This window comes from Neolamprologus brichardi, unplaced genomic scaffold (assembly GCF_056152115.1).
Source record: "Neolamprologus brichardi isolate AB-2024 unplaced genomic scaffold, ASM5615211v1 NODE_ptg000031l+_length_7269946_cov_1, whole genome shotgun sequence".
Lineage (NCBI taxonomy): Eukaryota > Metazoa > Chordata > Actinopteri > Cichliformes > Cichlidae > Neolamprologus > Neolamprologus brichardi.
Window position 1 is genome coordinate 7,181,781 of NW_028270136.1, and position 13,090 is coordinate 7,194,870.

The following is a 13,090-nucleotide window of genomic DNA, read 5'->3' on the forward strand; positions in this document are numbered from 1 at the left end:
AGTTAAGACTTGTTTTGTTTATTATTTTGGCCTTGGCTCACCCTGAAGTTTTGACACTCAAGTTTTGTTGTCCCTCTCATTTAGCACATTATAAATAAATCACGTCTTGGCGGGGGGGCTCATATTATTTCCTGGCCCTAGATGGGTCATAACATTATTATTATTATTATTATTATTATTATTATTATTATTTAATTGTATTATTTATTTATTTTTTATTACTGTGTATATTTCCTTTTTTTATGCCTGACTTATTTGCTCTCTACAGTGTCCTTGGGTGTTTTGACAGGCGCTTTTAAATGAAATGCATTATTATTATTATTATTATTATTATTATTATTATTATTATCATCATCATCATCGTCATTTATCATCTGAGAAGCTTCTTCAGTTCTGAGAGCAATTGGTGGAGAGTCCCAGATTTTAAGCCCTAGTGGGAGTGTCCCTAAGAGGGTTGTGGACCCACTATTGATCATTTGCCTGATCACACGAGCCAAAGTGTAAAAACAGGTGTGGGTCACTGTCAGCCAAGGTTTCAGGTGAACCCATTGTGAGACCTAGCCCCACCCTATCATTTGACTTAGACATATTATGTTCTTATAGCCTCTCACATTGGGTTCATTTGATCTTAATACGTCCCTTGATAGGGTGGGTCAAGCTCCATAGACTTTTCTCCCACTAGCTTCACTATGTTTAAACATCTCTTTATATTGGGGAATTCCTTATGTTGTGTCACTAGGGGAAGGGTAAGTATATAGAGAGCAACGGACAGACTTCCCCAATTCGAGTTTCTGCATAGAGCCTTTGTATGCTGTTACTCCTCTTGCGATATAAAGTAAAGATTTAGACCTCTGGTCAGTCTCCTTTGGCACTTGTTACTTTTCTAAGGGGATGCAGCTTTGTTATGAGGCCACCTTCTTTTACCATATGGGAGGAGTCTGGGAGAGGCAAATTCGAACTGTGAGAAATGTCTTAACCTCCTCTGTTTTTCTATGTATTATTGTAGGATCTGCCTTATAATACAAAGTGCCTTGAGGCAACTGTTGTTGTGATTTGGCACTATATAAATAAAATAAAATAAAATTGTTCTAACACAGTCTGCCAGAAGGCTATACAATTCATTATTAAGAGTATTAAAGTATGAAGCAATGGCTGTACTGAATAGGTGATGACAGAACTTGCTGCGTCTTGCTACAGCAAGAGTACTGCCAAGTACTAGAAAGAGAGAGCATATTTCTCCTGTGTTGGCTTCACTTCATTGGATAACTGTTAAATCCACAACCAAATTTAAAAATATTCCTAGACTACTTAAAAGTAGAATGGGAGGGAGAGCCTTTAGTTTTAAGGCCCCTCTTCTGTAGAACCAGCTTCCAGTTTGGATTCGGGAGACAGACACTATCTCTACTTTTAAGGTTAGGCTTCAGACTTTCCTTTTTGCTAAAGCATACAGTTAGGGCTGGATCAGGTGACCATAAATCCTCCCTTGGTAATGCTGAAATAGACGTAGGCTGCTGGGGGATTCCCATGATACATTGAGTTTTTTCTTTCCAGTCACCTTTCTCCTTCACTATTGTTAATAGATCTGTCTGCATTGAATCATACCTGTTATTAATCTCTGTCTCTCATCCACAGGATGTCTTTATCCTGTTTTCCTTCTTTCACCCCAACCGGTCGCATCAGATGGCCCCCCCTCCCTGAGCCTGGTTCTGCTGGAGGTTTCTTCCTGTTAAAAGGGAGTTTTTCCTTCCCACTGTCGCCAAATTGCTTGCTCATAGGGGTCATATGATTGTTGGGGTTTTCTCTGTATCTATTATTGTATGATCTACTGTACAATATAAAGCACCTTGAGGCAACTGTCATGATTTGGCGCTGTATAAATAAAATTGAATTGAACTGAAATTGAATATAGAGCCAATTATCAAAAACAGTTGGATGAAGGCACTTTATATTGTAAGTTGAAGAGCCTACAACAGTACAAAGAAAAGAGATCAAGCACCAACAATCATTTAACCCCCTATGAGCAAGTGCTTTGGCGACAGTGGGAAGGAAATTCTTTATTTTTACAGGAATAAACCTAGAGCAGATTAAGACTCAGGGAAGGATGGCAACCTACCACGTCTGGTTGGGATGTGGGGCAAAACACAAGATAAAGACACGCTGTGGAAGAAGACCAGGGATTAACATTAACCAATAACTAATGCAATGTGGAGTATAAAGACATACAGAGTGAAAGGGTAACTAAAGAAAAACCACTGAATGCCTCATGCGAAGGCCCAGCAGCCTAGATCTATTGCAGCCTAACTATGAGACAATTCAAGGTCATCTGATCCACCCTAACTATGCAAATGATCAAAAATGAAAGTTTGAAGCCTAATCTTAGATAATGATAGTGTGTGTATCCCGAATCCACCACATTTGGATGATTTCTTTGTCCAAAGAGAACTACTTGTAATGGTTAAACACTAAAAATAAAAGTAGGAAAAACCGACCACCGCATAAAACAGCTTTCAGTGACAAAAGATATCACAGTAAGTCAGAAATAGCAGGAAAAGGAGGAGCAAGGATTGCAACATGACTTTCATAAAGTGTGTGTTCTGACCTGAGAGTTTCCAGTTTACAGTGTTCACTCTTCAGTCCATCAGACAGAAGCTTCACTCCTGAATCCTCTAGGTTGTTGTGACTCAGGTCCAGCTCTTTGAGACAAGTGTATGGGGAGCTGAGAACTGCCAACAGAGCTTCACAACTTCTCTCCGAGAGTTTACAGTGACTCAATCTGAAAAGATAATATTTGTTAAAATTAATTTCAATTAAATGTATTTTATATAGTGTCAAATCACAAAAACAGTTTGATTAAATCACTTTATGAAAGGTCGTTAACTTCTTAGTTAGTGGACGACCTACTCTACCAGCCACCCAGATTAAATAACAAGAATGCATTATCATAGAATCGGAAGGTTGCCGGTTCGAGCCCCGGCTTGTACAGACTCGGTCGTTGTGTCCTTGGGCAAGACAATTCACCCGTTGCCTACTTTTGGTGGTCAGAGGGCCCGGTGGCGTCAGTGTCCGGCAGCCTCGCCTCTGTCAGTGCGCCCCAGGGTGGCTGTGGCTACAACGTAGCTTGCCATCACCAGTGTGTGAATGTGTGTGTAAATGGGCAGATGACTGGATGTGTAAAGCGCTTTGGGGTCCTTAAGAACTAGGAAAGTGCTATACAAATACAGGCCATTTACCCTTTAGCTTTTTTGCTTTTTTCGATGTTTTGCTGAATTTTATCTTTCAATAAAACAATTGACAAACAACTCTGCTCTTCTCCTGTGATCTTTTTGTTTTTGACTTTTAATTGTAATTTGGATGAAGAAATCAACTCCTTCTGACCTGAGTGGTGCCTGCTAAACCTCTAAAATTTGCGACTCAACACTATTCGGGCCCTGAACCAGGTGTAGGACTTGACTCTCTACATAGCTCTACACACCATTGCACATGCACTTGATAACAACAACAATTATGTAGTTCTGATGTGGTCTTGCTCATGTCACATCAGTGTACATTCATTTATAACAAAATAATGCACTTCAATAATATACCTCAATAACTGTTTTTCTACTTTTAGCTGTCAATCTGTACACTGTGAAACGAGGCGAACAGAGGACCGGTCCAATAGAATTTAAAGGTAATCACCACCTGTTAAAGCAAAGTGTGCATATTGGATGAATTCTAAATTATCTGTTCGCTGAGTTGATGGTCTTCACTGTTAAATTGGCTCAGTAGTATTAAAACATTAGAACAAGAGATTTTTGCTAAGAACTGCATGTTGATGTTTAAGTCTGCTGCAAAGTTATTTTACAGTTTTTTCTGAATGCTTAAACACTAACTGTGATTCTTATAGCACAATTTCTAAAACTATTAATACTTATAGCAAAACCACTCACTGAGTTTGCAAAACTAAAAGCACAAACACTGCTTTGCACTCAGTTTGCCATTTTGTAACACACACTTTGCAAACCTGTAGCTACAATCCACTGCACAGCACTCTTTTTGCAGAACTGTAAACACAACTCACTGCTTTACACTCAATTTCCAAATGATCAACACACTCCTAGCAAAACTATACACATTTATGGCTATTATTTACACTATTTTGCCAACTGTCTGGCACACTGTCACATGTAAAAACTTTTTTAGATAATTAGTTCACTTTGCAATCAGCCCAAGCACTATAATACAGGTAAGCTCTGTGTGTGGAGTACAATTGAGGGAGCAGGAAGAGTGAGAAGTAGAGGAGGCCGAGGAAGAGGACGTGGAGGTGAAGAAGTAGGATGAAGAGGACGACAAGGACAAGGAGGAACAAGAGGAGGACGAGGAGGGGGGAGAGGACGAGGAGGGGGGAGAGGAAGGGTTAGAAGAGTAAGAAATAGAATTGCTGATGACATCAGAGCTACAATAGTGGACCATGTAATCAACCGTGGAATGACCCTGAGGGAAGCTGGCCGACGGGTTCAGCCTAACTCGAGCCGCTACACTGTAGCAAGCATCATAAGGACATTTTGAAATGAGAATCGGTTAGTACAGTCACTTTGCACTAAGATTTGTAGCACTGCCATATGCTAATGAGAAACACAACAATACCATAGATGTAAAAATACTGAAATTGTTACTTTATAGAATTGCTAGATGACCAGATGCTGGGGGCAGAGGACGCATGTTCACTGCAGACCAAGAAACCCATATAGTCAACATGGCGATTGCAAATAATCCTATACTTGGAAATAAACACTTGTGTTTGTTTTGATGTGTGTAAATAAACACCAGTACTTGAAGTTTGGATCCTTCCATGTTTACAGACCTATGACAAAAGTATGAGCTCAAACTGACATGGCCTAGCTTGTGCACAGAGAAAGCAAAAGCCAGATGTGTTTTGTATTCATACCATGAGTGTGCAGTTGGCGCATTGTGTGCTTAGTAGATGATGGCTTGTGTGTACTGTTTGATACGAAAACACCATTTTTACGAAGGTGTGAAGAGTTAATCTAGCTGTGTTCGCTTTTGCAAGAGAACTACAATGTTTTGATAATTGGGTGACAGGTTTTCTTATTTGTGTGTAGAATTTTGCAAAAATAGCCAATAGTTACAAAAAATGTGCTTAAGCAATCAGAAAAAACTGTAAGTGTCTGTGCAAAGTTGTCTTCACATGTTGCCGTGGAAGTATAATAGATTTTATAATTGGCTTGGCCGTAAGATGCTTTTAATTAAAATGACCTTTGATCCTAGTTTTATAATGCGAAGTGCAGCTTTGGCAAGCCATCTCTCTTGGACGGTATTTCCTCGGAATTTGCACTCCGTTAAATACCAGTGGTCTGTTGTTTGTCGACCAGAGTTTGGAACTCGGGGTACTTGAGCCCTTATAGTAAATTAACGACGTGGGCGTAGGACGGTAAAAACCCACGAGGGAGCCATGGTGCTTCAGGTTGTGTGCAATTGTGTTGATCATGTTTGTGTAATTAGCTGTTTGTTTATTGTGCATGGTTGTAAGTTTAAAGCGGCTAGTATATACTTGTGTGAAGCTGTTCAGTTTGTGTGCGTGGCTTAGGGTGCATTCTTTTTATATTAAAACTGAGTAGAATTACAGAGGGTACAGTGTATAGTGGGTGAACATTGTATCAAGAGTTCGATTAGGCTGTAGAAACTGATAAAATGCTGTGTAATGAGGAATGTGTGTGTGTAAGAAGCACTGGGTGAGTGTGTGTGTGTCTGTGACAGGAAGTGAAAATGTCTGCATGCAGTCTAAAAGGAAACTGAGTGATCTGTGTGCAACAAGTGAGAGAGAGACGTTTTAAAATGTAGATAGAAGAATTAGAGAATGAATGTGTTAATAACTAGTGATGAAAATGATATTAAATAAATGTCTTAGTGTGTTAGTACAGCTAACGAACTTGGCTCAACCTCCTCCATGAACACAGCGGCCAGAGCAAATGATAGATTAACATAATTGGAATGACAAACAGGCCAGGTTTTGGCTGAAAATTTCACAGCTTAACTTCTTATCCTTTCCTTATCCCAAGAGGAAGCTCTGAGAATGGTCAATCTCTCCCTGAAAGGAAAAAGGCAGCTTGAGTCGACTTGAAGAATCAACAGCAGAGAACAGACAGCAACAATGACCTAAAACTCTGAAGGGTCCAGCAGCATTTACAAAAACCATTGTGGATTGAAGCATGCACTCTAATCACAAGCTGAGAGTTTACCAGTGACATGATTGTGTGGGAATGGACTTGATGGGACTGTCTGAGATTCACATTTGCCATGCTGAGAGTTAAGCGGCAAAATAAGAGACTGAAAAGAGGAAGAGAGAATGAACAGAGAAGACGAAACAGCTGATTTGGGCCTCTGACTGCTGGAGATTTGGGAGGGCACACAGGCAACTGTGAGAGTAGGAGACAAGGACACGGCTTAGAGATGAAGGCTGGTGTTGTTAAAGTGGGAACATATGAAAATTGGATTGAAAATTGAGGCTGACTGACATGTGGAGGTTGAGAAAGTTTCCAGAGCATCTAAAGAGAAAAGTAAATAAAATAAATAAATAAATTAATTAATTAATAATTATATAAATGAATAGAAAACATAGATACACAAAAAGAAACGTGAAATTGTCTTTGGAGTTGATCAGGAGCTGGGGGAGACAGTTTGAATCCACAGCTCAATGCCAATACGCATGTATTAATCTGAATACAAACCCACACATGCAATGAAGACCATCTTACACTCACAAATGCTCATATATCACATAAATGCTAAATAGTGTAGATTTAACAGACACTTGCTATCAAATGCTGAGGTTATCCATGGCTGAGAAATAACTCTCGAAGTTGCAGGACAACAGGTTGGCTTTTGTGAAAAGGAAAAGAGACTGGTATGACTACCAGTGATCAGACAATAAATTTTGTTTTAAAAATTGTGAGAGGTCTTTTGCTGATTAAGCAAAAAAAGTTATTACTGTATGAAGAGAATTCAATTTTTGTGGTAACATTTTGAATATGTATTTCTCTTGTCGTGCCAAGTTGGTGAGTGATAAGAGATGATTTGGTTTCACAAGTGAATAGATTGAAACAAATTGTTGAATGGGTGGAGATAAAAAAAAAACAAAACAAAAATACAAAAAACAAAACTGAGTTTCCTTTTTTGGATTTATGAGTGAAGCTTCAGATTCAGAAGACTTTATTTATCCCCAAGGGGCCGAGCTTGCACTCAGAGAAACATTTCTCTGACTATGTGAGAAGAATTGCTTAGTAAAATACATGACAGCATGGAACATGATAATTAAATAAAGTGGTTGGGTCTGTGCCAAAAATGGGCGCAGTAGTGCAGACCTGGAGAAGAAATTTATAAGCTAGTGATGAAACATTGCCATAAAGTGTTTAGGAAGTGATAAATGGGGAATCCCAGCTGTGAAACTCAGAAACCAGTCTTACTTGTTATCATCTATCGTCCACCTGGGAGTTTCTGTCTAATTTATCAGACTTTATATCTAATTTAGTTCTGAGCTCAGATAAAATAATTATTGTGGGTGATTTTAACATCCATGTAGATGCTAAAAATGACAGCTTCAACATGGCATTCAATCTGTTATTAGACTCAATTGGTTTCTCTCAAAATGTAAAAGAACCCACCCACCACTTTAATCACACTCTAGATCTTGTTTTAACATATGGCATAGAAACTGAACATTTAACAGTGTTTCCTGAAAACCCTCTCCTGTCTGATCATTTCCTGATAACATTTACATTTACAATAATTGATTACGCATCAGTGGAGAGTAGACTTTATCAAAGTAGATGTCTTTCTGAAAGCGCTGTACCTAAGTTTAAGAATATAATCCACCCACTGTTATCATCGTCAATGCCCTGTACCAACACAGAGCAGAGCAGCTATCTGAACGCTACCCCAACAGAGGTCGATTATCTTTTTAATAATTTCACCTCCTCACTACGTACGACTCTGGATACTGTAGCTCCAGTGAAAACTAAGGTCTCTAATCAGAAGTACCTGACTCCGTGGTATAATTCTCAAACACATACCCTAAAGCAGATAACTCATAATCTGGAGAGGAAATTTGCTTGTCACAAATTTAGAGGATCATCATTTAGCCTGGAGAAATAGTTTGTTGCTTTATAAGAAAGCCCTCCGCAAAGCCAGAACATCTTACTATTCGTCACTGATTGAAGAAAATAAGAACAACCCCAGGTTTCTCTTCAGCACTGTAGCCAGGCTGACAAAAAGTCAGAGCTCTGTTGAGCCAACCATCCCTTTAACTTTAACTAGTAATGACTTCATGAACTTCTTCACAAATAAAATTTTTATCATTAGAGAAAAAATTACCAATAATCATCCCACAGATGTAATATTATCTACAGCTACTCTTAATACCATTGATGTTAAGTTAGACTCTTTTTCTCCAATTGATCTTTCTGAGTTAACTTCAATAATTACTTCCTCCAAACCATCAGCGTGTCTTTGAGACCCCATTCCTATAAAACTGCTCAAAGAAGTCCTGCGGTTAATTAATTCTTCGATCTTAAATATGATCAACCTATCTCTAATAATCGCCTAGGTCCAACAAGCCTTCAAGCTGGCTGTAGTTAAACCTTTACTCAAAAAGCCATCTCTAGACCCAGCAGTCTTAGCTAATTATAGGCCAATCTCCAACCTTCCTTTCATATCAAAAATCCTTGAAAGAGTAGTTGTCAAACAGCTAACAGATCATCTGCAGAGGAATGGTTTATTGGAAGAGTTTCAGTCAGGTTTCAGAGTTCATCACAGCACAGAAACAGCTTTAGTGAAGGTTACAAATGATCTTCTTATGGCCTCTGACAGTGGACTCATCTCTGTGCTTGTCTTGCTAGATCTTAGTGCAGCATTCGATACTGTTGACCATACTATCCTATTAGAGCGATTAGAACATGCTGTAGGTATTACAGGTACTGCACTGCAGTGGTTTTTATCATATCTATCTAATAAACTCCAATTTGTGCATGTAAATGGAGAGTCCTCTTCACACATTGAGGTTAATTATGGAGTTCCACAGGGTTCAGTGCTAGGACCAATTCTGTTTATATTATGCATGCTTCCCTTAGGCAGCATCATTAGAAGACATAGCATACATCTTCACTGCTATGCAGATGACACCCAGCTCTATCTGTCTATGAAGCCAGATAACACACACAAATTAGTTACACTGCAGGAATGTCTTAAAGACATAAAGACCTGGATGGCCGCCTACTTTCTGCTTCTTAATTCAGATAAAACTGAGGTTATTGTACTTGGCCCTGAAAAGCTTAGAAATATGGTATCTAACCAGATTCTTACTCCTGATGGCATTACCTTGGCCTCCAGTAACACTGTGAGGAACCTTGGAGTCATTTTTGACCAGGATATGTCCTTCAACGCACATATTAAACAAATATCTGAGACTGCGTTCTTCCATTTGCGCAACATCTCTCAAATTAGAAATATCCTGTCTCAGAGTGACGCTGAAAAACTAGTTCATGCATTTATTACTTCCAGGCTGGACTACTGTAATTCATTATTATCAGGATCTCCAAAAAACTCACTGAAAAGCCTTCAGCTAATCCAAAATGCTGCAGCAAGAGTACTGACAGGGACTAGAAAGAGAGAGCAGATTTTTCCTGTTTTCGCTTCCCTTCATTGGCTTCCTGTTAAATCCAGAATTGAATTCAAAATCCTGCTCCTCACATACAAGGTCTTAAATAATCAGGCCCCATCTTAATGACCTTGTAGTACCATATCACCCTATTAGAGCACTTCGCTCTCGCTCTGCAGGCCTACTTGTTGTTCCTAGAGTATTTAAAAGTAGAATGGGAGGCAGACCCTTCAGTTTTCAGGCCCCTCTTCTGTGGAACCAGCTTCCAGTTTGGATTCGGGAGACAGACACTATCTCTACTTTTAAGATTAGGCTTAAAACTTTCCTTTTTGCTAAAGCATATAGTTAGGGCTGGACCAGGTGACCCTGAATCCTCCCTTAGTTATGCTGCAATAGACGTAGGCTGCCGGGGGATTCCCATGATGCATTGAGTTTTTCCTTTCCAGTAACCTTTCTCACTCACTATGTATTAATAGACGTCTCTGCATTGAATCATATCTGTTATTAACCTCTGTCTCTCTTCCACAGCATGTCTTTTATCCTGTCTTCCTTCTCTCACCCCAACCGGTCGCAGCAGATGGCCCCCCCTCCCTGAGCCTGCTTCTGCCGGAGGTTTCTTCCTGTTAAAAGGGAGTTTTTCCTTCAAACTGTCGCCAAAGTGCTTGCTCATAGGGGGTCATATGATTGTTGGGTTTTTCTCTGTATCTATGAAGCGCCTTGAGGCGACTTTTGTTGTGATTTGGCGCTATATAAATAAAATTGAATTGAATTGAATTGAATTGAGGTGTGAACTTAAAAGAGGCCACTAAAGTTTCGTTGAGAGGTTAAAGCCACTCAGACTTAACAGGTCAAAATAAGAAAAAAGCCAACTGCTCTCTTGTTTTTTAAAAAAACAAAACAAAGAAAAGCTTTTTAATTTTTTTTTTTTTAGATATTTACTGACAGAGCTTTGTTGGAAGCTTTGACAACTGGCAGCAGCCTCAGAAGAGCCTCCTCTGAAGCAGAGTATTTCTTCAGGTCAAACACATCCAGATCTTTTTCTGATGACAGTACGATGAAGACCAGAGCTGACCACTGAGCAGGACACAGTTTATCTGTGGAGAGACTTCCTGTTCTCAGGGACTGTTGGATCTCCTCCACTAGAAAAGGATCTTTAAGCTCATTCAGACAGTGGAACAGATTGATGATTTTCTCTGCAGGCAGATTCTCACTGAGCCTCTTTTTGATGTGCTGGACTGTTTCCTGATTGGCCTGTGAATTACTTCCTGTATGTGTTAGCAGACCGCGTAAGAGAATCTGATTGGTCTGCAGTGAAAGACCCAGGAGGAAGCGGAGGAACAAGTCCAGGTGTCCATTTGGACTCTGTAAGGCTTTGTTCACAGCACTCTGGTAGAAGTGTTTCTCTGCAGATTCTCTTGTTTCAGACTTCTGGGAGGTTGTTTGTTGTTCTTCCAGTAGACTGAGTCCAGAGTTCATGAAGGTCAGATGGACATGAAGAGCAGCCAGAAACTCCTGAACACTCAGATGGATGAAGCAGAACACCTTGTCCTGGTACAACCCACTTTCTTCTTTAATTATCTGTGTGAACACTCCTGAGTACACTGAGGCTGCTCTGATATCGATGCCACCATCTGTCAGGTCTGATTCATAGAAGACCGGGTTTCCTTTCAGCAGCTGATCAAAAGCCTGTTTTCCCAAGGACTCAATCATCTCCCTGCTCTCTGGACTCCAGTGTGGATCTGTCTCAGCTCCTGCATCATACTTGAACTTCTTCACTTTTGCCTGAACCACCAGGAAGTGGATGTACATCTCAGTCAGGGTCTTGGGCAGCTGTCCTCCCTCTCTGGTTTTCAGCACGTCTTCCAGAACTGTAGCAGTGATCCAGCAGAAGACTGGAATGTGGCACATGATGTGAAGGCTTCGTGATGTCTTGATGTGGGAGATAATCCTGCTGGCTTTCTCCTCATATCTGAAGTACCTTCTGAAGTACTCCTCCTTCTGTGGGTCAGTGAACCATCTGACCTCTGTCACCATGTCAACACAGTCAGAAGGGATCTGATTGGTTGCTGCAGGTCGTGTGGTTATCCAGAGGTGAGCAGAGGGAAGTAAGTTCCTCCTAATGAGATTAATCAGAAGTACGTTAACTGTCGTGGACCCTTTAATATCAGTCACACTCTCAGTGTTGTTGAAGTCAAGGGGAGGGTTGCACTCATCCAGACCATCAAAGATGAACACAACCTGGAAGTCTTCAAAGCTGTGGATTCCTGCTTCTTTGGTTTCAGAAAAGAAGTGATGAACAAGTTCCACCAAGCTGAACTTTTCCTCTATCAGCAGATTCAGCTCTCTGAAAGTGAATGGAAATATTAAATGGATGTCCTGGTTGGCTTTGTCTTCAGCCCAGTCAAGGGTGTATTTCTGTGTTAAGACTGTTTTCCCAATGCCAGCCACTCCCATTGTCAGCACTGTTCTGATTGGTTCATCTCGTCCAGATAAGCATTTAAAGATGTCTTTTAGTTGAATTGATGTTTCTGGTCTGTCTGGTTTCCTGGATGATGTTTCAATCTGTTTGACCTCATGTTCATCATTGACCTCTGCAGTCACTCCCTCTATGATGTAGAGCTCTGTGTAGATCTGATTCAGAAGGGTTGGGTTTACTTCTTCAGCAGTCCCTTGAGACACATGCTGAAACTTCCCCTTCAGGCTAGCTTTCAGATTATGCTGACACTTTTTAATAGCTGCAAATTGAGAAAAAAAAAGCATCAACTCAGATGTCAGTAACACAGAAAGAATCACCTCATCAGCTCATTGCATTAACACTTATTCTTATTCTCATTACATCTCTGTGAAGGTTCTCAGTCATCCAGGTCATCGTAGTCAAAGGAGCTTGCAAAGAAAAGCGTCTGGACTTCTTTAAGTTACATGAAGACGTTTCACCTCTCATCCGAGAAGCTTCTTCAGTTCTAAGGTCAAATGGTGGGGAGTCCCAGATTTAAACCTAGTGGGAGTATCCCCCCACAGAGGGACAAAAGGACCCCCTGATGATCCTCTAATCGCCTGAGCCAAGGTGTGAAACTGGGTGTGGGTCCCAATCAGCCAGATTTTCGGGTGAGCTCATTGTGAAACCTGGCCCCACCTTATAATGCGAATTCCTGAGGTCAGATGGCCCAGGATGTGAGTGGGCATTAAGGCGTCTGGGGAGGGAACTCAAAACTGGATTATAGATGGCAGACAGTTGGTGTCGTAAACCACTGCCTCTGTTCCTCTGTCATCCCCTATGTAGCCGGTGTATCAGAAAAACTCAGGGGAGTTTTCTCTAAGCATGACATCCCAGTGTACTTCAGACCCAGCAACACACTCAGACAGAAACAGGTTCACCCGAAACACAAAACTCCAAAACACAGACTTAACAATGTGGTGTATGCTGTACAGTGCAGCGAG

General features: G+C 40.5%; 1 protein-coding gene across 1 annotated transcript in view; it reads right to left on the minus strand.

Annotated features, from left to right (window-relative positions):
- Nucleotides 1-13,090, minus strand: part of LOC148094755 (protein NLRC3-like) — an 82,461-nt gene that overhangs the window by 22,359 nt on the left and 47,012 nt on the right. The window contains exons 4-5 of the mRNA XM_087837418.1: nucleotides 10,596-12,387; nucleotides 2,600-2,773 (exon numbers count right to left, since the gene is read on the minus strand). Of these exons, the coding sequence (XP_087693544.1) occupies nucleotides 2,600-2,773; nucleotides 10,596-12,387 (1,966 nt within the window). The remainder of the gene's footprint in view (nucleotides 1-2,599; nucleotides 2,774-10,595; nucleotides 12,388-13,090) is intronic.